Here is a 24069-nt window from a genome sequence, read left to right on the forward strand (position 1 = left end):
ACCGTGGCGGTGCTCAGACCAGGGACCAGCGCTGAGCGACTGCTCATCATCGGTCGCCAGACTCCTTTCTAGAGCAACCCTCCCGCCGGTCTGGGCAGAAGGGGGTGGGCGAGCTCCCGGTAGCCACGGACGCTTTGCAGATCCCACCGGGACCTGGCGGATTTGCAGCCTGCCGAGGGGAAAGGCGGGAAGCAGCGGGCACGAGCCGCAGCAGGGAGAAACCCACCTCGACCCGAGGAAAAACCTTTCCTCCTGCGAGGGCGGCCAGGGACCGCTGTCAGGGAGCAGCGCGGGCACGCTGCTCCCTCAGGGACGGGGAGCCGAAGGGGGTCCCCGCAGCCAGCGGGGCAGACCCAGCCTCGGCCCGCACGAGCGAGGGGAGCGGGGCCGTCCCCGGGGAAGGCAGCCGAGAGCCCGCAGGGACGAACGAGCGCCTGGGGAGGCGGCGGCGCCGAGGGCGAACCGAGAAGCCGGGCCAGGCCGGGCCGGGGCTCAGGCCCGGTGGCGGCCAGCGGGGTCGGAGACAGCCCGGTGGTGGCCAAGCAGGGCCACGGGGAGGCGGCCGGCGGGCTGGGGTCCGTGGCCGGGAGAGACCGAGCTGGAGACGGGGACGCCATGACGGAGCTCGGGCAGGGCCTGCAGGCCTCCGCCTCCGCCTCGGGGGGCCTCCCGCGCCGGAGGCCCCCGGGGTGAGGCCGGAGGCTCCAGCTCAGCCCACCGGTGGCTTTTTTGTGCCACAGAGAGGTTGTAGGGTCTCTGTGCTTGGAGACGCTCCCGCCTGGACGTGGCCCTGGCTGACCCTGCTTTGAGCAGGGCGGGGGGGGGGAGACGAGACGAGGCCCCTTCCCGCCGCGACGACGCTCGTGCTTTCGGCGCTCTGGGGATGTCGCGCTGCGGGCCCCGTTTGCTTCGGCCAGACCTCCCGCCTGCTTCAGTGAGCTTTTTGCCAGAGTCTGACCGCGTACAAAAGACGACGGCAGACTGTACCCAGCATCTCCGGGCACAAAGACGGCAACGACCTTCTCAGACGCCCAGCCATGGCGTGAGGTGTGATGCCACCAGCGAAGAACGGCCGTCGAGTTAGCCGACGTCGACTTAGTTGACTTCCAGCCCCCAGTTTGAGAGCTGGAACTAGGAAAGAACCATCACACTCCCAGTCTGGCTGGGCAGCAGTGGGAGCTGCCAGCTAGGGAGGTCCACCTGGCCCAGTCCCCACCTCTTCAAACACAAGGAGACGGCTAGCTAGGCATTACAGCCTTGACAAACCACTCTTCATAAATACGCCAAAGCACGCTGGGCAAAGACAAACTGAAATAACGTTCCACCTCCTCTCCGGCCAATCGGCCGTCAACATGCTAACACATGTCCGGGCTCTAAAGCCAAAACGGCTCTCGGAAAATACCAAAGGTATCTTCAGACGGCAAATTGGACCCGTTCTCCACATAATCGAGAGTGAGAGCTCTGCCGAGGAACAACAGTACCGCAGACTCCCAAGAAAGGCCAAGAACGTAAGCAGCGGTGAGCTCGACGGCAATGGGCAAGCAGATGAGAGCTGGCTGCTTAGCCGTCCACTCAAAGACTATGCAACACCCGAGCACAGCACCTCCCCTGATGTTGGGGGGGTGCAGGGGGACAGACAGCTCCAGTGACAGAGAGCACTGTACATGACCAGACTGGTTCTGGCCCCCCCTCCTCCTATCCACCATCAGGTAGCTGCCAGGCATTTACGGAGCTTCTGAACTCCGACACAAGCCTTTCAAAAAGTCTGACTAGGGATCTCTCCTCTAGTTGGTAGCAGGCATCTATCCCAAGGCAACACCATACATCCAAACGCACGCAATTATTTTTGTTCCTGGATGTCTTGCACCGCTTCCCCCCCGTGTGTGGGTGTCAGTGCTGGAAGCACCTGGTGAAAGCCCAAGGGTCTTTTCGCCGTGCAGGAGACTTTCCTAGCACATCCCTGCCCCAGCCACCCTCCCCATGTTTTGCAGCAACAACTGAACAGAGCACAGGAATCAAGTGCAAGGGAGTATTTTCTTTTTATGGGGGAAAAAAACCAAACGAACAAACACACACACAAACAAAAAAAATAAAAGCACAACAACAAATGCTATACTGAAAGAATACTCTGCTTTTGCACTGGCCTTTCCAGTTTGAGTCATCTTACCACCGTGCACTGTGCTGCCTCATGCATGCCTCCCCCAACCTCACCTTCTTCTGCAGAACCCCTGACGTGATCCCAGCAGCCTTCTAGCCACATGCTACTCAAGACTCCCTAACAGAGCGGGTCCAGCTGCCACTATGGATCAGTGAAGACTTAGTTTTCAGTGCTGCCACTGATCCGGTCCCATACCAGCATTCTACTGCACAGTGGTTTGGCAAACGTATTTAACTTTTCTCAAGAGGCAAAAGCTACAATGAGAAGAGGGACTGTGGTTTGCCTTCTCTCCCATGCAGTTTGTTCCTGTGGAGTTAACGCTGGTTTTGTCAAGTCTTTTGCTCTTTCCCTTCGGCACCGTCCAGGTTAAGACTTCCGAGCCAGTAAGGTTGTTAATTTAATCTTCCCATCCATAGAGGCGGTGAGGCAGGTCCCGCAGTCCATGGCCGTGCTCCAATCCACTGTGACAACGGGAGCTCTGTGTCCTCCCAGGGAAAGGCAGCTCTCCAGAACCTTTTCCTCACCGTTCAACTGAAAGAAGGAAAGCATAAGGTTTTAAGGAGGCAAGGTTCTGCAGTGGGGGCAGCGCACCCACAGGAGAAGCCAAAGCCTGCTACAGACTCCGTATCCCCATCAGCATACATAATTAAGCGGAAAAATCAGAGACATGTCGAGATGTACGTAGCACGCATGAGGAAGCAAATTTCCAGTCTCACAACAGAAGCACGCAGTCTCAAGCAGCTCAGTGTCTGCTATCAGCTGAGCTGCAGTAATTGAACAGGGCAGGCTAAAAGCACACGCTGATGAAGAGCACGTAAGCCTAACCTATAGCTCATGTTAGTGCGGGTGCTCCGAATGCCCCAGATGCAAAGTAAAAATTCCATCCAATCTGCCTTGCAATGGCTTATACTGATGCGTATTGACTCAAGAGGAGGCAGGCAAGGGGCAAGCGATCAGTAACCGCTTGTTACTGCGGCACAGAAATTGGGGTGCTTGGAACCATTCAGCCTTACCCTTCATTCCATTTCAGTACACAGCAAGAGGAGGGAATCAGGCTGGGACTAACATAGCACGAGCAAGCACACAAGGCAGATTAAAGACGAGCATCAGGCAACAATCGCGCATTTTGCGTTGAACTGGCATGCATCAATATATTAAAAAAGAATAATTTAAAACTTTGTCCTAGGCACTTGGGTACTAAGGAAAACTGCTGCAGCTAAGCTTTAAGAACACGGAGCACACGTACTCTAGCTACATACAGAGAGTCAAACGCTTACAGAGGGTTCAAACACTTGCTAAGCACCACACGCTGCTAAAACGCACGCTGTATGAAACTGAGCAGCAACTTGCACAGAGCACGGATGGGTAGGTGCTGCTCGAGAACTTCAGCAGCTGCTGTTGCAGCCTTGTAACAACAAGAGCTTGTATGGATGTGTAAGAGTACTCCCCGTCACTTCTCAGACTTACCTTAAAAAGGACTCCCCCAGTAGAAGAACACGTCAACATATAGTTGCCCTCAGAGTCAAAAGCAAAAAGCCTCCCTCGTGGGAACTGGACTTGCTTGTAGCCACTGTACCCGGACAGAACAAAAGGACCCGTAGCTTCGCTGGGAAGATCGTACTCAGGCACCTTCAAGCCACTTTTGTGAATATTTGTCGTGGTTTAACCCCAGCCAGCAACTAAACACCACGCAGCCGCTCACTCACTCCCCCCCACCCAGTGGGATGGGGGAGAAAATCGGGAAAAGAAGCAAAACCCGTGGGTTGAGATAAGAACGGTTTAATAGAACAGAAAAGAAGAAACTAATAATGATAACACTCATAAAATGACAACAGCAACAACGAAAGGATTGGAATGTACAAATGATGCGCAGTGCAATTGCTCACCACCCGCCAACCGACACCCAGCTAGTCCCCGAGCGGCAGTTCCCCGCGCCCCCTTCCCAGTTCCTATACTAGATGGGACGTCCCGTGGTACGGAATACACCCTTGGCCAGTTTGGGTCAGCTGCCCTGGCTGTGTCCTGTGCCGACTTCTTGTGCCCCTCCAGCTTTCTCGCTGGCTGGGCAGGAGAAGCTGAAAAATCCTTGACTTTAGACTGAACACTACTGAGCAACAACTGAAAACATCAGTGTTATCAACATTCTTCGCATACTGAACTCAAAACGGAGCACGGAGCACGGTACCAGCTACTAGGAAGACAGTTAACTCTATCCCAGCCGAAACCCGGACAGTCCAACATGAGGCCGTGGTGCAAAGGGCCCGTGTGGGGCTAAGGGAGCCATACTGTCCTCCCAGTGATGGTCCACACACAGGACATCATTAAAGCCACCTTTGCTGTGACCAAAAATGCACACCCCCCCACCCAGTAACACAGGCACAGCACAGTCAGAGACGCTCCTGCTCTACTTGCAAGGGGAGTCCCGAGACCTCAGGGCCACAGGCTCAGAGCACACCTTGGGAAGGGTGCCATGAGACGCAACCACCAGTGGGTTCCCCCCCTTCGTGTTTGGCAGCAGGCGTCCCCACAGCAGGCTGTACCACGGTATCAAGAGAGCACGCAGGCGCCAGGATGGGTCTGCTGCTGCAGCAGCGGTGCACCGGGCACCTGCTGTGTGCACTGACCTTCCTTGAGGCTGCTGGAAACTTGGCCTTGATGCTCTACGCGCTGCTGTGGGAAGCCGGGAACCCGGTCGACCGCCCTGACAAACGCATTGGCTTTTACAACTTCTGCCTGTGGAACGCGACAGCTGGGGAGCTGCAGTGCCTGGAGTACAAGCATCTGCAGGTGATGGGCATCAGCCTACCAGGAATGGTGCTAGCCAGGGTTTGTGTGTACGCCTGCCTGGTCTTCAGCATCTTCTACCCCGTTTTTGTTGCACACGTGCAGTGCAGAGAGGAGAGGGAGGGCTGGAAGGCGATCCTCATCATACTCATCATCAAGATGATAATCCTCTCTGGAGGCCTGGGTACGTTTCTTTTCCAAACCTCGCAGTGGATTCACCTCTCTGATTTCACTGGGGGCTTCCTGGCATTGCTTGGGACTCAGGCTCTGCTACTGCTCCAGATTCTCACTGCCACTATGTACCTCAGCTGGGCCAAGCAACACACACCCGGGTCAAAGCCCTTTTATTGACGGGGCCCTGCCCGTCGGCATTTGAGGGCGAAGAAGATGCAAGCGCTATTGATAACATGCTTTAAAACAGTAATCCCGCTACAGCTTTAGTCACTGGTAGGAATTTGATCCTTAGTCCAAAGGCCCATCTCCAGCCTCTGGCAAACGGCTGCGTGCAGTGCTCCTGCAGCAAGCAGGCAGCAGACACCAACACCCGCAGCACGGCGTGGAAGCTTTCTGGGAACAGCAGCGTGCAACACGCCCCTCGGCCTGGGGCACAGCATCATAAGCGACAGCATTTCTGGCCCTGACCCAGAGGAGAGCGAAGGGGACGGATCAGAACCAGCACACAGCGGACACAACCCTCTGGCCATATCTAGCCTAAGTATAAGCAGGCAGAGAAGCAAGCAGGCTTCCTTTCTTGGCGTTGCCCAAAGAGACTCTGCTCCTTCTCCACCTCCCGAACTAACCAGGGACGCCTTCGAAGCAACTTGAGGAGCTGTGGCTTCACACTGCCACCACAGCAGTGGCAGCCCCAGAGGGGCACTGGAAATACTCTTCAGCAGGAGCACCTGTACTTCACCTGCTGGAATAACACCTGGAGTGACTCTGCTTTAGTTCATTCGGGTGAAGTGGCCCACATCCAACCCCAAGCAGCAGCAGAGCCCCTGCAGGGGCAGCCCAACAACTTGCTGAGCACTGAACACAGCTCTGAGGAGGAGGAGGGTTTCCACGAGGAAGCAGAGGATTTTGGTGCAGAGCCCCAGGTTTGTCCCCACTGACATTACGGGGCTGAGCCCAGCAGTCCAGCAGCCTTTGAGACTCCAGGAGAACGGGTTCTGCGCGAGGGCAGGTCACCGCAAAGCTAGCCCACACCAACGCACGCCCCGTGCAAGCGTGTGCTCGGGGAGCAGCGCAAGGGCTGCCGAAGGCTGGGGTGCAGTGCCCCAGCTGGGCCATCGCAGCCAGCGCACTGGATGGGGTCTCTCCGCCTTAGCGGCGGTGCACAGCACCGCTCCGTGCCACGTCTGTAACCTCGCACAAAGCAGCGCCTGCTTCCCCCCCCCATCCCCTTAACCTCGCACAAAGCAGCGCCTGCTTTCCCCCCATCCCCTTCGGGACACCAGGGGCCGTTTTCTCCCCTGCTGCCCTCGTGGTGGGGGTGTGGCTGGTGACGCTGCTGTGACTGATTCTGCGTTTCATGAAAGGCTCTCGCACCTGCCCTGGCTTCGTGTGGTTTGTTCATCCCCGCTTCAGACTGGCTCTTGCCACTGAGCCATCCTTATCCCTCCCTAGACCCCCGCGCACCCTGCCATGGGGTCAGCCCCCTCAGAACGGTCCCTGCCCCTGCCAGTCTGCTCCCACCCGTGTCCTCCCCAGCTACGGGAGGCCTGCCCGAGCCTGCGGGCAAATCCAGCGTCAGGCCCAACGGGGACAGCCTGCCAGGCCCCACGGCAGCTGTCACGGAGGGACCGCAAGGACAAGGGAGCCCCAAGGCTGGACCGCGACTATTCGGCTCCGCAGAGCCAGCAAAAGCCTGCCAGGGCCAGCAACTCCCTGCTCCCCTCGAGCCCCGACACCGACCCACCAAAGGGACGCTCACGGGAACCCACACCTCCTCTTTCATCTCTCCGTGCTCCGAGATGCCGAGCAAAACTGAACACAACCTAACCCGGAGCCAAAGCCCGCTGAAGCCAGCACACACCGGGAGAAGCCAGTGCCCCCTTCCTCTCCCCCATGGCTTTCGCGGGCCTCCTACCAGCTCCGCAGGCTACCAACACAGCAGCTCCACAGCCCGCTCCAGGTCCTCCTCCCACCGTCCTGGGTGTCCCCTTGGCTCCTGGGCAGCGGCGGAGCAGGCAACGTCAGCTGAAAAAGATCTCCCTGACGTATTTCAGAGCATCGTCCTCAGAGTCCTCCCAGCCTGGCCTCCCCGCGGCGCCACCGGCAGGGGACGGGAGAGCCGGGCTGCGGCCGCTGCCTCCCCCGCTGCTGGCCGTGCTTCCCGGAGCCTCCTTTGGCGTCGGCTGGAGCTCCTGCTCCTCCCGGCTCCCGGACCGGGCCTTCTCCTCACCTTCCTCGCGCTGCAGGTTCTAGCCAAAGGGAAAAACAACCAGAGCCGGCTGGGCGCGAATTGCACCCCGAGGGGCAGAAGGAGCAGCCCGCCCGCCCCCCCCACCGCGGGACACCCCCGGCCAGGCCCCAGGGAGCCGCCGCCGCCGCCGGCAGCGCTCCCTGCCCGCTCCCCCGAGCCCTCCCCGCTGCCAGGACCGTGTGCGTGTGTGTGTCCCCCGCCCCCGCCCCCGCCCCCGCCCCGGGGGGTCCGCGCTCACCTCCGCCAGGACCGCCAGGGCCACATCCACCAGCTCCGCCTCGGTCATGCAGTACACCGCCGCCCTGCCAACCGCACGGGGAAGACGCTCAGGGCGAACCGGGCCCGGCCTCGCCCGCCCCAGCGGCGCTACCTGGGACCCGCCGCCTGCCGCCGCCTGCCGCCGCCGCCGCTGCCCGCCCTTGGCGGGGGGGGTCCCCGCCGCGACCACCCGCTCGTCCCCCGCCGCCTCCAGCCAGGCCGGCAGCACCCGCCGCCTGCCGCCCGCCGCCATTGCCCGCGCCGGGCGGGGCGGGGCGGGGCGGGGCGGGGCCGCCCCGGGAGCCGCCCCCCTTGGGCCCGCCCCCCGTGGAATCCCCCCTTGGAACCGCCCCCTCCTCCCCGGCCGCCGCGCCCCCTGTGTGACGCCCCGTTGCTAGGCTGCCCCCTGCCGGCGCAGACGGCGTCCTGTGCGGAGCGGGAGCGACCGGAGCTGCCGAGCGGCGGCCGGCGCTCGGGGCTCGGCTCTTCTCGCCCCTGCTTCGCTCGGTTGGGCCTCGGGGAGACCGCCCGGGGCTCGGCAGAGCCCGCCGGGCGCCATCCCCGCGGCGGCATGCAGCGGCTCTTCTCGTGCTGCCTGGGGAGGGTGCGGCGGCCGCCGCCCTCCGACGGCGATGCCGGACCCTGCGCCGCCGAGCCCTCCGAGGTCCGGGAGAAGCCCCGGGGCGGGCTGCACGGCGCGGCCGCCGGAGGTGACCTGGCGCGGCTGCAGCGGCACTGGTGGAGGAAGAGATTCCGCATCAACAGGCGGGACGCGGAGAAGCAGTAAGGGGCGGGCGGCGCCCGGAGCAAAAGCCTCCGGCCGGCCACCCCGGCGGAGCCCAGCCCGGTGGCAAGCGCCCTTGTATCGATGGGAAGCAGGAGAGAAGGGTGCCTGGGTAAACTGTGGAGTAAAAACCCCTTTAGGAGTAAAGCACGTCTGAGGATTGCTCTAGCAAAACAAGATGCTCGTTCCTTCCCTCCCGGCTTCTGGCACAGCATCCCTGTTGTGCTAATGCACCACTTTGCATAGCAGCCTTGGTCTGGAGCACGTTTCTAGTATTTTCTTTTCTTGTTTGGGGGGTTTTTTTTGGTTTTAGTTCTGCTTATGCAGCAAACCTGAAAGTGGTCTCTCTCCAGAGCCCCACCTGACCCTCAGCCAAGGTTGTTAGAAGATAACACCTCTACAATGTATTAGCGCCTGCAGTGCTTGCCATGCAACCACAATCTTTGTTGGCCTCTTGATATCCCAACTAGGAGCTCTCTAAACTCTCCGGTCCTCTGGCTGACCATGGGAATTTCTTAAGCCCTTCAAAGTCAGGACTGGGTTTGAGGAGACGTTACCCCAGCTTCACGGGAAGAGTAGCTGCAGCATTAGTGTAGCATCCCACTGAGGTAGAAGCCTTGTAGTGAGATGTCAGTCTGCCAAGGGTTGTCTTAATCTCAATGGCCCTCAAAATGGAGAGGGGGTTTGTCGGATGAGACTGTAACCAGTGGGGCTGAGATACTCCATAGACAAGAATAAGCACCTGCAGCACGAACATGCCTGTAGTGAGTATTTCAGCCTCCAGTAGTCGTGCAGCAAGGTGTCGCTGGGTGTGGGTGTTACCCTTTACCAGCTGGCTATGAATATGGCTCGGATGGCTCATGAATGGCTGTTGCTCTTCCAGTAGAGAGTGTATGCAAGCGGGGGGGTATTTTTAACAAATGCATTTCCTTCCTTTCTGTATATAGTATTCAGAAGCAACTGGAGCAAAACACCGGCTGTGAAATGAGGGGAGAATGTTCTGCAGGAGGCACAGAAGGCCCAGCAGTGCTTGACAGCTCTTGCTCTGGGAAGACTGCTGACTCTCCCTTGGGCACCCCTACACTGACCGGAGCAGGTAGGATCCTTCACCGTGGAGGAGGTGATGAAGACAAATCACTGGCCTGTAGAAGAATGATAACCTCTTGATTGGATGCAGGGCTTGAGGGATGGGGAAAGGCAGAGTGAAATAAGCACTCACAGCAGAGTCTCACATCTTACCTCCTTTGTAGGTGTCTTGCCAGCAGCAGGAGGACAAGAAGAGGAAGATTACGACTCCTCTTTTGATTCTGAGGTACATTCATAGAATCATAGAGTCAGTGTCAAATGGTTGCCCATAGGGCCTACACTCTAGGCGCTTAGCTGCTTCTGCCTAGGTCCTCTCTGCCTTGGGCAGGTGTACATCGGCCCCTTTTGAAAGCCCTGCTCAACAGAGATGCCTAACACGCCGGTGGTGTTTGCCTTTCCGTTCTTTCCATCATCTGATACCACGTTACGGGTGTTGGCTGAAGCGGGAGCTTTGTGCGTGGAAACGGGTTGAGGAGGAGTCTGAGCCAGTTCTCACGCACGTCTTTTCAATTACGCAGTCGGATTGTGAAGCTCCAAGAAAAGCGTCGGCCGACGAGCTGCCTCCTGCTGCAGATGGAAAGGGAGCGTGCGCGCAGCCCGTTGCAGAGGAGAGCGGCAACGGTAATTTCCTGACGCACTAAATGGTTACCTTTGTAAGCTTCTCTGCAGTGAAGCACATGGGGAAAAGCAGAGTGAAATAAGCACTCACAGCAGCGTCTCGCTTCTTGCCTCCTTTGTAGGTGTCTTCCCAGCAGCAGGAGCACAGCAGCAAGATGATGACTCCCCTTTTGATTCTGAGGTAGATTCATAGAGTCGTTTAGGTTGGAAAAGACCCTTAAAAGTCCAACCGTAAACCCAACACTGCCAAGCCCACCCCTAAACCGTGTCCCCGAACGCCACATCTACACCTCTTCTAAATACCCCCAGGGTTGGTGACAGGTAGATTCACAGAATCATAGAGTCAGTGTCAAATGGTTGCCCATAGGGCCTACACTCTAGACGCTTAGCTGCTTCTGCCTAGGTCCTCTCTGCCTTGGGCAGGTGTACATCGGCCCCTTTTGAAATCCGTGCTCAACAGAGATGCCTAACACGCCGGTGGTGTTTGCCCTTTCCGTTCTTTCCATCATCTGATACCACGTTACGGGTGTTGGCTGAAGCGGGAGCTTTGTGCGTGGAAACGGGTTGAGGAGGAGTCTGTGCCAGTTCTCACGCACGTCTTTTCAATTACGCAGTCGGATTGTGAAGCTCCAACTAAAGCGTCGGCCGACGAGCTGCCTCCTGCTGCAGATGGAAAGGGAGCGTGCGCGCAGCCCGTTGCAGAGGAGAGCGGCAACGGTAATTTCCTGACGCACTAAATGGTTACCTTTGTAAGCTTCTCTGCAGTGAAGCACATGGGGAAAAGCAGAGTGAAATAAGCACTCACAGCAGCGTCTCGCTTCTTGCCTCCTTTGTAGGTGTCTTCCCAGCAGCAGGAGCACAGCAGCTAGATGATGACTCCCCTTTTGATTCTGAGGTAGATTCATAGAATCATAGAGTCGTTTAGGTTGGAAAAGACCCTTAAAAGTCCAACCGTAAACCCAACACTGCCAAGCCCACCCCTAAACCATGTACCCCAGCGCCACATCTACACCTCTGCTAAATACCCCCAGGGATGGTGACAGGTAGATTCATAGAATCATAGAGTCAGTGTCAAATGGTTGCCCATAGGGCCTACACTCTAGACGCTTAGCTGCTTCTGCCTAGGTCCTCTCTGCCTTGGGCAGGTGTACATCGGCCCCTTTTGAAATCCGTGCTCAACAGAGATGCCTAACACGCCGGTGGTGTTTGCCCTTTCCGTTCTTTCCATCATCTGATACCACGTTACGGGTGTTGGCTGAAGCGGGAGCTTTGTGCGTGGAAACGGGTTGAGGAGGAGTCTGTGCCAGTTCTCACGCACGTCTTTTCAATTACGCAGTCGGATTGTGAAGCTCCAACTAAAGCGTCGGCCGACGAGCTGCCTCCTGCTGCAGATGGAAAGGGAGCGTGCGCGCAGCCCGTTGCAGAGGAGAGCGGCAACGGTAATTTCCTGACGCACTAAATGGTTACCTTTGTAAGCTTCTCTGCAGTGAAGCACATGGGGAAAAGCAGAGTGAAATAAGCACTCACAGCAGCGTCTCGCTTCTTGCCTCCTTTGTAGGTGTCTTCCCAGCAGCAGGAGCACAGCAGCTAGATGATGACTCCCCTTTTGATTCTGAGGTAGATTCATAGAATCATAGAGTCGTTTAGGTTGGAAAAGACCCTTAAAAGTCCAACCGTAAACCCAACACTGCCAAGCCCACCCCTAAACCATGTACCCCAGCGCCACATCTACACCTCTGCTAAATACCCCCAGGGATGGTGACAGGTAGATTCATAGAATCATAGAGTCAGTGTCAAATGGTGGCCCATAGGGCCTACACTCTAGACGCTTAGCTGCTTCTGCCTAGGTCCTCTCTGCCTTGGGCAGGTGTACATCGGCCCCTTTTGAAAGCCCTGCTCAACAGAGATGCCTAACACGCCGGTGGTGTTTGCCCTTTCCGTTCTTTCCATCATCTGATACCACGTTATGCGTGTTGCCTGAAGCAGGAGCTTTGTGCGTGGAAACGGGTTGAGGAGGAGTCTGTGCCAGTTCTCACGCACGTCTTTTCAATTACGCAGTCGGATTGTGAAGCTCCAATGAATGTGACGGCCGGCGTGTGGATTCCACCTGCACACAAACTTGGAGCATGGGCGCAGCCCGTTGCAGAGGAGAGCGGCAACGGTAATTTCCTGACGCACTAAATGGTTACCTTTGTAAGCTTCTCTGCAGTGAAGCACATGGGGAAAAGCAGAGTGAAATAAGCACTCACAGCAGCGTCTCGCTTCTTGCCTCCTTTGTAGGTGTCTTCCCAGCAGCAGGAGCACAGCAGCAAGATGATGACTCCCCTTTTGATTCTGAGGTAGATTCATAGAGTCGTTTAGGTTGGAAAAGACCCTTAAAAGTCCAACCGTAAACCCAACACTGCTAAGCCCACCCCTAAACCGTGTCCCCGAACGCCACATCTACACCTCTTCTAAATACCCCCAGGGTTGGTGACAGGTAGATTCACAGAATCATAGAGTCAGTGTCAAATGGTTGCCCATAGGGCCTACACTCTAGACGCTTAGCTGCTTCTGCCTAGGTCCTCTCTGCCTTGGGCAGGTGTACATCGGCCCCTTTTGAAAGCCCTGCTCAACAGAGATGCCTAACACGCCGGTGGTGTTTGCCCTTTCCGTTCTTTCCATCATCTGATACCACGTTACGGGTGTTGGCTGAAGTGGGAGCTTTGTGCGTGGAAACGGGTTGAGGAGGAGTCTGTGCCAGTTCTCACGCACGTCTTTTCAATTACGCAGTCGGATTGTGAAGCTCCAAGAAAAGCGTCGGCCGACGAGCTGCCTCCTGCTGCAGATGGAAAGGGAGCGTGCGCGCAGCCCGTTGCAGAGGAGAGCGGCAACGGTAATTTCCTGACGCACTAAATGGTTACCTTTGTAAGCTTCTCTGCAGTGAAGCACATGGGGAAAAGCAGAGTGAAATAAGCACTCACAGCAGCGTCTCGCTTCTTGCCTCCTTTGTAGGTGTCTTCCCAGCAGCAGGAGCACAGCAGCTAGATGATGACTCCCCTTTTGATTCTGAGGTAGATTCATAGAATCATAGAGTCGTTTAGGTGGGAAAAGACCCTTAAAAGTCCAACCGTAAACCCAACACTGCCAAGCCCACCCCTAAACCGTGTCCCCGAACGCCACATCTACACCTCTGCTAAATACCCCCAGGGATGGTGACAGGTAGATTCATAGAATCATAGAGTCAGTGTCAAATGGTGGCCCATAGGGCCTACACTCTAGACGCTTAGCTGCTTCTGCCTAGGTCCTCTCTGCCTTGGGCAGGTGTACATCGGCCCCTTTTGAAAGCCCTGCTCAACAGAGATGCCTAACACGCCGGTGGTGTTTGCCCTTTCCGTTCTTTCCATCATCTGATACCACGTTATGCGTGTTGCCTGAAGCAGGAGCTTTGTGCGTGGAAACGGGTTGAGGAGGAGTCTGTGCCAGTTCTCACGCACGTCTTTTCAATTACGCAGTCGGATTGTGAAGCTCCAATGAATGTGACGGCCGGCGTGTGGATTCCACCTGCACACAAACTTGGAGCATGGGCGCAGCCCGTTGCAGAGGAGAGCGGCAACGGTAATTTCCTGACGCACTAAATGGTTACCTTTGTAAGCTTCTCTGCAGTGAAGCACATGGGGAAAAGCAGAGTGAAATAAGCACTCACAGCAGCGTCTCGCTTCTTGCCTCCTTTGTAGGTGTCTTCCCAGCAGCAGGAGCACAGCAGCAAGATGATGACTCCCCTTTTGATTCTGAGGTAGATTCATAGAGTCGTTTAGGTTGGAAAAGACCCTTAAAAGTCCAACCGTAAACCCAACACTGCTAAGCCCACCCCTAAACCGTGTCCCCGAACGCCACATCTACACCTCTTCTAAATACCCCCAGGGTTGGTGACAGGTAGATTCACAGAATCATAGAGTCAGTGTCAAATGGTTGCCCATAGGGCCTACACTCTAGACGCTTAGCTGCTTCTGCCTAGGTCCTCTCTGCCTTGGGCAGGGGTACGTCGGCCCCTTTTGAAAGCCCTGCTCAACAGAGATGCCTAACACGCCGGTGGTGTTTGCCCTTTCCGTTCTTTCCATCATCTGATACCACGTTACGGGTGTTGGCTGAAGCGGGAGCTTTGTGCGTGGAAACGGGTTGAGGAGGAGTCTGTGCCAGTTCTCACGCACGTCTTTTCAATTACGCAGTCGGATTGCGAAGCTCCAGCGAAAGCGTCGGCCGTCGTGCAGCTTCCACCTGTATGCAGACGTGAAGCATGGGTGCAGCGTGTTGCAGAGGAGAGCGGCAACGGTAATTTCCTGACGCACTAAATGGTTACCTTTGTAAGCTTTTCTGCGGTGAAGCAGATGGGGAGAAGCAGAGTGAAATAAGCACTCACAGCAGCGTCTCGCTTCTTGCCTCCTTTGTAGGTGTCTTCCCAGCAGCAGGAGCACAGGTAAGAGGGAGGTTTTGACTCTTCTGAGAGCAAGTTACTTTGTTTTCCAGAGGTAATGCCGAAGTCACGCTCCCGTATCCCCGGTGCTGCAATGCAGTGCGATGCTGCAGTCTTGCTGGGGATTCCTTTCCCCACGATCTGTCTGTCTGTGTTCTCACTTGCTCAGGTTTCTGCACCGGAGAGAGAAGAGCTTCAGCTAAAGAAGGATGCTTCATGTCAAACCGACCTTCAAGGCGACAGACAGGTGACTCTAGTAGAGGCTGATGCAGATATCCATAAATAGAACCAGTCAGTGTACAGAGATCTGTTCTTGCTACTGTGTTCATTTTGGAACGCTGCTGAGAGGAGGTGACTGAATCCGGACCTGAGGTGTATTTCGCACCTCATTTTGTTCCCTTTGTGAAGCCGAAGGGCTGCATAAAGAGGGAAAACAGTGGGTTGGACGAAAGCACGTGCGCAGACTCTCATCCTCTATTCCAAGGAGAAGAATATTTAGCCTTTTCTGTGTATTAGGAAAGAGAAAGCCTCACGAAGAGCTGGCGATCCTGTAGATATGCTCAGCTGAGACAGTTGCCTGCTGGTGGCGGCCAAAATCTCTTATGTTTGAATTCACTGAGTCACAGAAGCATAGAATGGTTTGAGTTGGAAGAGTCCTTTAAAGATCATCTAGTGCAACCCCCCCTGCCATGGGCAGGGACACCTTCCACTAGATCAGCTTGCTCAAAGCCCCATCCAGCCTGAACACTTCCAGAGATGGGGCAGCCACAATTTCTCTGGGCAACCTGGTCCAGTGTCCCACCACCCTCATTGCAAAAAATGTCTTCCTTATGCCCACTCTAAATCTACCCTCTTTCAGTTTAAAACAGTTGCCCCTTGTCCTGTCACTTCAGGCCTTAGTAAAAAGTCTCTCTCTCTCTTTCTATTTTGAAAGGCCGCAGTAAGGTCTCCCCAGAGCTCGCTTTTCCCCAGGCTGAACAACCCCAACTCTCTCAGCCTTTCTTCACGGGAGAGGTGTTCCAGCCCTCTGATCATTGTTGTGGCCCTCCTCTGGACCTGCTTGAGCAGGTCCATGTCCTCCTTGTGCTGGGGACCCCAGAGCTGGATGCATTACTACAGGTGGGGTCTCATGAGAGCAGAGTAGACGGGCAGAATCACCTCCCTCGACCTGCTGGCCACCCTGAAGGCCGAGCTAATGATATCATCCCATGAGTAAAAGCATCTCTCGTGTTGTCATCTTCTCACTGATTTCTCCATGCTCATGGAACACCATTTCTTTAGACATGGGTCAAGCAGCCGTGGCAGGAGCTCGCCAACCCTCTCAAAAGGAGCTCCCTCACAGAAGCTTCACCTGAAGCTGTGAAGTGCTACAGCGTGTACCTGCAGGAACAGAAACTGCAGTTGCAGAAGAAACTGTACCGTTCCAAAGCTAAGGTATGGAGAAAGCCTGTCTCTTGTCTCTTGGCAGGGGCCCAGGCCTTTTTTGTAGCAAACCAGAGCGGGGACCTGATCCTTTCTTGGGGGTTTTGTGTAACCCAGGGTGGTTCAGTGTGCGGTTCGCTGTGATGAGCGGGATGGGAGGGAACAGCACTGCTGCCTTGGGTGCCTGCCTGTTTGCACCACTTGAAGTAAGAGCGGAGGGCTGCACTGAGGTGGTCTTAGTACGCTAGACACCTTTGCAACAGGAGCAGACCGAGTGACATGTAATTGACTCGCCTTGTTTTATAAGCCTGGCGCCTACAATTAGTAAGGCCACTAACCGTGAAGTCACTTTGTCCTTGATTGGAGAAGGGGGGGGGTATTCCTTTCAAACAGCTGCTTCTCAAGGTTCACGGATCACGTGTATTTGCTGCTTCTCTTTGGCTCGGCAAAGCGGAGTGTGTGCTGACAGAGAAAGAGTAGGCATGCTGGAGTGTTGTGCTCACGCTTTTTTGCAGTTCCTCATCACGTCATCATTGTTATGGAGCTGCAAAGTCACTTTAGGAGCAGGAGGAGCTGCTAACCGTGTTGGAGTAGCCAACAAGCGGCTACAAAGAGTGTTTGGAGTCCTTGAGAGAGGAGGAGGAGCGTTGTGGCAGCGTTTAGGAAACGCTTTAGGAAATCATTTTAGACGTAGGAGAGGGGCCAGTGTAAAAGATGAAGTAACATGGGTTTTGAGAGTCGACATGAGAGTCAGAGCAGTCCACTCCTTTTTATCAAACCTAAGTTGACTACCGGCGATTCTTCTTGTGGTTTGACAGCTGCAGGAATTAAAAGAACAGCATATCTGGACTGAGTGTTATGCCGAGTACCTGAAGGATGCCATCAGGAGGAACGAGAGGGAACTAACTTCCAGGAACCTGCAGGACCTTCTGACCACATCTTCTGGAACTGCAGCTATCCCAGAGCTGGAAGACCACATACGACGGTAAGGAAGTAACAGAGTGGAGCAAGGCTTCGCTTTCTGCGATTGTGCGAAAACAACAGGACTGTCTTCTTGCATCCCAGCAAGATAATAATACACGATTTTCAAAGACGCTTTTGTTTTAGATGAGGTTCTTTCACATTCTTCTTTGGGGATTTGTGCTCTTGTGGCCTCCTGTGATAAGGCCTGTCCTTCTTTTCCAGGCTCCAAGGTGAAAAGGCCAGGCTGGAAACCACAGTCCAGCAACAAGCAAAGACCATCGAAGCCCTTTGGAAAAAACTGCAAGCCTGTGCCTTAGTAAGCTACTCACAGCCTTCCCTTTTCGTGAGCTACAGAGCCTAGTTCTGTATCTGTGTGGGAAATTTTAAGATGAGGTTTTCCTGGAGAGCCTAGGAGAGATCAGTTTCTCTGTTCTACTGACTACAGGCTGCTCTGAAAGTCCTGCTGGCCCATTCCCCCAGCTTTCTGGCTTTGAGAGTTGTTCCGTGAGACTATAGCAAGTCCTTCTTAATGCCATCGTTGTTAAGGACTTGACAGCAATGCACTGGCTTAAGTATTTTCTGCTTTAGACCAGTCGTGAGCTTGAGACCTCAGGCAGCACTTCAGACAGTCCTGCGGTAGAGGGGTTTGGTGCCTTCGGTTGCGGACACTCCTTGGGCTCTGGTGGTGGTGAGCACGTAGTCCTGGAGGCCTGACTGGCATCATCAGACTGGGACAGGAATTCTTCCGTGGCCTGTACTCTGGGCACCTTCCCATGTTAGTGGCCATGGATTCCTTGGCCAGAAGGTGTAGGTCTGTAATGCAACGAGAAGACCTCCAAAGATGAAAGGCTGCAACTAATAAGGGAATGACACCTCCATAGGCCATATTTTGTATGCTTGGTTGGCGCTGCCGTGAGGTATGACCTTCAGCCAGGGAAGTCCTAGTGTGACTTCTTTTTTCTTCTTTTAATGCTGCTGTAGTCTCATAATGGCCTGGAGGACTCGGTAACCGGCTTTCGGACAACACGGACTGCAAAGGAACACCGACGTCGGCAGGTATATGAACAGCTTCTGGGAACGACTGGTTTTAGTCTTTGAATTTCTCGTGGGCAGGTAATTTATGAAAAGGTCAGGTGGGCTGCGGGGAATCCCCCAGGTTTTTGGGCAGGACACCCTCAGGGGAAAAGTCTATACGTTTCCTCATTCCCCTGGTGCTACTGTGTTTTGCATCTGCTCGGTAGACAACATGCGGGCACTTGCGTTCATCAGCACGATTCCTTTGATGGGTAGGCTGTGTGCTGTGGACAGGAGAGACAGCTGTGGGTGAGAGCTGTGAGAGGAGACTGGACTTGGGAGATACATGTTTTCTCCTTTGTGGAGAAGGCTGGCTGCACATTCTGCGTGTGGATCCTGTTCCTGTGCTCTGTGTGTGATGCATCTTTTCTATTTTGAAAGCGTGGCAGTGAAAGCAAGGAAGTAAAGAAGCTGGGCAAGACGCAATGCCGATCGGAAGCGCTTCCAGATGAAGCGTGGAAAAGAAACGCCGCGCTGGAGGAAGAACAGACCAGGCATGGCTTTTTAGTGCTTTAAAGAAATACACACTGAGGAGAAGTCAAGCTTTACTGAACCCTAGTGTAAAAGCATGTGCATAACCGTTTGCGAGCAAATTCAAGCCTCGCATTCGATCTTGCCAGGTGCTTCTGTGCATGAGCCTATGGTTTTAAAAAGCTGCAAAAGGCCTTGCAAATGCAGGCTGCCTGCACTTCTCCTGGGTGGGAAGGAAGTCTTGTCCTCTTCTGTTCAGAGAAATTTGGGGCCCTCCAAGTGTTGGGTGGTGCTGGGGAGCTGGCTGCTCTCAGTAATTCCTGGCTTGTCAAGCACATTACAGATGAAGCAAGCCATCCGGGGCTGTGCTGCTTAGGTAAGAGTGTGTGCAAAAGGCCGACTGCTGCTTTGCTTCACGCTTTCCTTACTAATTTGCTGTGCAGGTTGAAGATGCTTCTGCAGATGTCTTCGACAACCCTGACTGCGTCTGCAGCGCGAAGGAGAAAGTCCCAGCTCAGTTTCTGGCGAGAGATGAAGTAAGTTGTTCCGAATTGACTAACTAAATTGGTAAACTAAGAAGAAAGCTGAGCTCTGGTTTGGTTGGTGGATTTGAGGCGATTATTCTTTTCTGCTAGAACCCGTGTGATTCTTTTCCTATACTTTTTTTCCGCGCTGCTAATTATCTCTTGGCTGTATTTTGCAAGTGATTGACTGCTCTTGATGCTCCTGCTCCTGTTGTGGCAGTAGATGATGATGATGTTGATGAACACAGATGTAGTTGTCGTGATGGGTAAAAACCACGAGCCAGGAGTCCCAGCAATGGCCTCACTGACCAGCATGCAGTGCCGGGGGCCCTGAGCAAGAACAGCGGAGCTGGTCACCACACACTGAGATTTTAATACATTTCAATACTCTGTCTGCAGGTGACGAATGCAGTCTCGATGGCCCCCCACCTTACGGATTTCCAGTCACAGCTGAACCTCCAACGCGGTTAACGATGAGAAGATGCACAAAGAGCGGAGGAAGTGCCAGTGCCAGAAAAGAGTGCTCCCAGGGGAGATGCGTGAAGCCTGGAAACCTTTGCCTTCCACCCTGTGCACCCACCCCACCCCCTCCCCGCCCCCCCCTAATTACAAGTGTTCTGTCGCAGTTTGGTATTTAATAAACTCTGCCACCTCGTACGGGTCTTAGTTTTGCTGCACAACCGGAGCTCTTCGGACCTAGCGCGTCCGGACGAGGAGAGTCCTGTTCCTGAAGGCTCGCTCAGGCTCCCTTCCCACGCAGGCAGTCAGCACACCTCTCCCTGCCCTCGCTCGGAACGACCCCCAGTCCTGCAGACATCTCCGACGGGGAGCACGCGTCCGTGTCCTTTCCCTCTGCGGAGGCTTGAACCGTGGCGGTGCTCAGACCAGGGACCAGCGCTGAGCGACTGCTCATCATCGGTCGCCAGACTCCTTTCTAGAGCAACCCTCCCGCCGGTCTGGGCAGAAGGGGGTGGGCGAGCTCCCGGTAGCCACGGACGCTTTGCAGATCCCACCGGGACCTGGCGGATTTGCAGCCTGCCGAGGGGAAAGGCGGGAAGCAGCGGGCACGAGCCGCAGCAGGGAGAAACCCACCTCGACCCGAGGAAAAACCTTTCCTCCTGCGAGGGCGGCCAGGGACCGCTGTCAGGGAGCAGCGCGGGCACGCTGCTCCCTCAGGGACGGGGAGCCGAAGGGGGTCCCCGCAGCCAGCGGGGCAGACCCAGCCTCGGCCCGCACGAGCGAGGGGAGCGGGGCCGTCCCCGGGGAAGGCAGCCGAGAGCCCGCAGGGACGAACGAGCGCCTGGGGAGGCGGCGGCGCCGAGGGCGAACCGAGAAGCCGGGCCAGGCCGGGCCGGGGCTCAGGCCCGGTGGCGGCCAGCGGGGTCGGAGACAGCCCGGTGGTGGCCAAGCAGGGCCACGGGGAGGCGGCCGGCGGGCTGGGGTCCGTGGCCGGGAGAGACCGAGCTGGAGACGGGGACGCCATGACGGAGCTCGGGCAGGGCCTGCAGGCCTCCGCCTCCGCCTCGGGGGGCCTCCCGCGCCGGAGGCCCCCGGGGTGAGGCCGGAGGCTCCAGCTCAGCCCACCGGTGGCTTTTTTGTGCCACAGAGAGGTTGTAGGGTCTCTGTGCTTGGAGACGCTCCCGCCTGGACGTGGCCCTGGCTGACCCTGCTTTGAGCAGGGCGGGGGGGGGGAGACGAGACGAGGCCCCTTCCCGCCGCGACGACGCTCGTGCTTTCGGCGCTCTGGGGATGTCGCGCTGCGGGCCCCGTTTGCTTCGGCCAGACCTCCCGCCTGCTTCAGTGAGCTTTTTGCCAGAGTCTGACCGCGTACAAAAGACGACGGCAGACTGTACCCAGCATCTCCGGGCACAAAGACGGCAACGACCTTCTCAGACGCCCAGCCATGGCGTGAGGTGTGATGCCACCAGCGAAGAACGGCCGTCGAGTTAGCCGACGTCGACTTAGTTGACTTCCAGCCCCCAGTTTGAGAGCTGGAACTAGGAAAGAACCATCACACTCCCAGTCTGGCTGGGCAGCAGTGGGAGCTGCCAGCTAGGGAGGTCCACCTGGCCCAGTCCCCACCTCTTCAAACACAAGGAGACGGCTAGCTAGGCATTACAGCCTTGACAAACCACTCTTCATAAATACGCCAAAGCACGCTGGGCAAAGACAAACTGAAATAACGTTCCACCTCCTCTCCGGCCAATCGGCCGTCAACATGCTAACACATGTCCGGGCTCTAAAGCCAAAACGGCTCTCGGAAAATACCAAAGGTATCTTCAGACGGCAAATTGGACCCGTTCTCCACATAATCGAGAGTGAGAGCTCTGCCGAGGAACAACAGTACCGCAGACTCCCAAGAAAGGCCAAGAACGTAAGCAGCGGTGAGCTCGACGGCAATGGGCAAGCAGATGAGAGCTGGCTGCTTAGCCGTCCACTCAAAGACTATGCAACACCCGAGCACAGCACCTCCCCTGATGTTGGGGGGGTGCAGGGGGACAGACAGCTCCAGTGACAGAGAGCACTGTACATGACCAGACTGGTTCTGGCCCCCCCTCCTCCTATCCACCATCAGGTAGCTGCCAGGCATTTACGGAGCTTCTGAACTCCGACACAAGCCTTTCAAAAAGTCTGACTAGGGATCTCTCCTCTAGTTGGTAGCTGGCATCTATCCCAAGGCAATACCATACATCCAAACGCACGCAATTATTTTTGTTCCTGGATGTCTTGCACCGCTTCCCCCCCGTGTGTGGGTGTCAGTGCTGGAAGCACCTGGTGAAAGCCCAAGGGTCTTTTCGCCGTGCAGGAGACTTTCCTAGCACATCCCTGCCCCAGCCACCCTCCCCATGTTTTGCAGCAACAACTGAACAGAGCACAGGAATCAAGTGCAAGGGAGTATTTTCTTTTTATGGGGGAAAAAAACAAACGAACAAACACACACACAAACAAAAAAAATAAAAGCACAACAACAAATGCTATACTGAAAGAATACTCTGCTTTTGCACTGGCCTTTCCAGTTTGAGTCATCTTACCACCGTGCACTGTGCTGCCTCATGCATGCCTCCCCCAACCTCACCTTCTTCTGCAGAACCCCTGACGTGATCCCAGCAGCCTTCTAGCCACATGCTACTCAAGACTCCCTAACAGAGCGGGTCCAGCTGCCACTATGGATCAGTGAAGACTTAGTTTTCAGTGCTGCCACTGATCCGGTCCCATACCAGCATTCTACTGCACAGTGGTTTGGCAAACGTATTTAACTTTTCTCAAGAGGCAAAAGCTACAATGAGAAGAGGGACTGTGGTTTGCCTTCTCTCCCATGCAGTTTGTTCCTGTGGAGTTAACGCTGGTTTTGTCAAGTCTTTTGCTCTTTCCCTTCGGCACCGTCCAGGTTAAGACTTCCGAGCCAGTAAGGTTGTTAATTTAATCTTCCCATCCATAGAGGCGGTGAGGCAGGTCCCGCAGTCCATGGCCGTGCTCCAATCCACTGTGACAACGGGAGCTCTGTGTCCTCCCAGGGAAAGGCAGCTCTCCAGAACCTTTTCCTCACCGTTCAACTGAAAGAAGGAAAGCATAAGGTTTTAAGGAGGCAAGGTTCTGCAGTGGGGGCAGCGCACCCACAGGAGAAGCCAAAGCCTGCTACAGACTCCGTATCCCCATCAGCATACATAATTAAGCGGAAAAATCAGAGACATGTCGAGATGTACGTAGCACGCATGAGGAAGCAAATTTCCAGTCTCACAACAGAAGCACGCAGTCTCAAGCAGCTCAGCGTCTGCTACCAGCTGAGCTGCAGTAATTGAACAGGGCAGGCTAAAAGCACACACTGATGAAGAGCACGTAAGCCTAACCTATAGCTCATGTTAGTGCGGGTGCTCCGAATGCCCCAGATGCAAAGTAAAAATTCCATCCAATCTGCCTTGCAATGGCTTATACTGATGCGTATTGACTCAAGAGGAGGCAGGCAAGGGGCAAGCGATCAGTAACCGCTTGTTACTGCGGCACAGAAATTGGGGTGCTTGGAACCATTCAGCCTTACCCTTCATTCCATTTCAGTACACAGCAAGAGGAGGGAATCAGGCTGGGACTAACATAGCACGAGCAAGCACACAAGGCAGATTAAAGACGAGCATCAGGCAACAATCGCGCATTTTGCGTTGAACTGGCATGCATCAATATATTAAAAAAGAATAATTTAAAACTTTGTCCTAGGCACTTGGGTACTAAGGAAAACTGCTGCAGCTAAGCTTTAAGAACACGGAGCACACGTACTCTAGCTACATACAGAGAGTCAAACGCTTACAGAGGGTTCAAACACTTGCTAAGCACCACACGCTGCTAAAACGCACGCTGTATGAAACTGAGCAGCAACTTGCACAGAGCACGGATGGGTAGGTGCTGCTCGAGAACTTCAGCAGCTGCTGTTGCAGCCTTGTAACAACAAGAGCTTGTATGGATGTGTAAGAGTACTCCCCGTCACTTCTCAGACTTACCTTAAAAAGGACTCCCCCAGTAGAAGAACACGTCAACATATAGTTGCCCTCAGAGTCAAAAGCAAAAAGCCTCCCTCGTGGGAACTGGACTTGCTTGTAGCCACTGTACCCGGACAGAACAAAAGGACCCGTAGCTTCGCTGGGAAGATCGTACTCAGGCACCTTCAAGCCACTTTTGTGAATATTTGTCGTGGTTTAACCCCAGCCAGCAACTAAACACCACGCAGCCGCTCACTCACTCCCCCCCACCCAGTGGGATGGGGGAGAAAATCGGGAAAAGAAGCAAAACCCGTGGGTTGAGATACGAACGGTTTAATAGAACAGAAAAGAAGAAACTAATAATGATAACACTCATAAAATGACAACAGCAACAACGAAAGGATTGGAATGTACAAATGATGCGCAGTGCAATTGCTCACCACCCGCCAACCGACACCCAGCTAGTCCCCGAGCGGCAGTTCCCCGCGCCCCCTTCCCAGTTCCTATACTAGATGGGACGTCCCGTGGTATGGAATACACCCTTGGCCAGTTTGGGTCAGCTGCCCTGGCTGTGTCCTGT

The 24069-nt window shown here is 55.3% G+C and overlaps 2 protein-coding genes and 3 long non-coding RNA genes across 5 annotated transcripts; 2 read left to right on the forward strand and 3 right to left on the reverse strand.

Moving 5' to 3' along the window:
- Positions 1–2370: 2370 nt before the first annotated feature.
- Positions 2371–3805, reverse strand: LOC128135635 (uncharacterized). The gene is made up of 2 exons (XR_008233176.1): positions 3626–3805; positions 2371–2689 (listed from the first exon to the last, which is right to left on the reverse strand). It is a non-coding gene; the product is annotated as an uncharacterized LOC128135635 (long non-coding RNA).
- Positions 3806–4483: 678 nt separating this feature from the next.
- LOC128135713 (transmembrane protein 140-like) lies at positions 4484–5643 on the forward strand (the record flags this gene model as incomplete). Its single annotated transcript, XM_052774787.1, has 1 exon — positions 4484–5643. A coding segment is annotated over one exon (810 nt), but the record flags the coding sequence as incomplete, so codon positions are not given.
- A 713-nt stretch (positions 5644–6356) lies between these two features.
- On the reverse strand, positions 6357–7878 carry LOC128135634 (cell cycle regulator of non-homologous end joining-like). The gene is made up of 3 exons (XM_052774701.1): positions 7745–7878; positions 7606–7669; positions 6357–7365 (listed from the first exon to the last, which is right to left on the reverse strand). The coding sequence occupies exons 1-3, from the start codon at positions 7876–7878 to the stop codon at positions 7138–7140; spliced, it is 426 nt and encodes a 141-aa protein (XP_052630661.1). The 3' UTR covers positions 6357–7137.
- A 9064-nt stretch (positions 7879–16942) lies between these two features.
- Positions 16943–18513, forward strand: LOC128135639 (uncharacterized). Its single transcript, XR_008233180.1, has 4 exons — positions 16943–16973; positions 17174–17267; positions 17933–18007; positions 18407–18513. It is a non-coding gene; the product is annotated as an uncharacterized LOC128135639 (long non-coding RNA).
- Positions 18514–22255: 3742 nt separating this feature from the next.
- Positions 22256–23690, reverse strand: LOC128135540 (uncharacterized). Its single transcript, XR_008233109.1, has 2 exons — positions 23511–23690; positions 22256–22574 (listed from the first exon to the last, which is right to left on the reverse strand). It is a non-coding gene; the product is annotated as an uncharacterized LOC128135540 (long non-coding RNA).
- Between the last annotated feature and the right edge of the window lie 379 nt (positions 23691–24069).

Source organism: Harpia harpyja, chromosome 23, assembly GCF_026419915.1.
Source record: "Harpia harpyja isolate bHarHar1 chromosome 23, bHarHar1 primary haplotype, whole genome shotgun sequence".
NCBI classification, from domain to species: Eukaryota; Metazoa; Chordata; class Aves; order Accipitriformes; family Accipitridae; genus Harpia; species Harpia harpyja.

What these genes read in the sequence shown, in the direction of transcription:
- LOC128135634 (XM_052774701.1), bottom strand. Translation starts at nt 7,878, where the DNA reads ATGGCGGCGGGCGGCAGGCGGCGGGTGCTGCCGGCCTGGCTGGAGGCG. An exon ending in CAGGCGGCGGCAGGCGGCGG is followed by an intron (nt 7,670 to 7,744) that starts GTCCCAGGTAGC and finishes TGCGGTTGGCAG; the next exon opens with GGCGGCGGTGTACTGCATGA. An exon ending in CCCTGGCGGTCCTGGCGGAG is followed by an intron (nt 7,366 to 7,605) that starts GTGAGCGCGGAC and finishes CCCTTTGGCTAG; the next exon opens with AACCTGCAGCGCGAGGAAGG.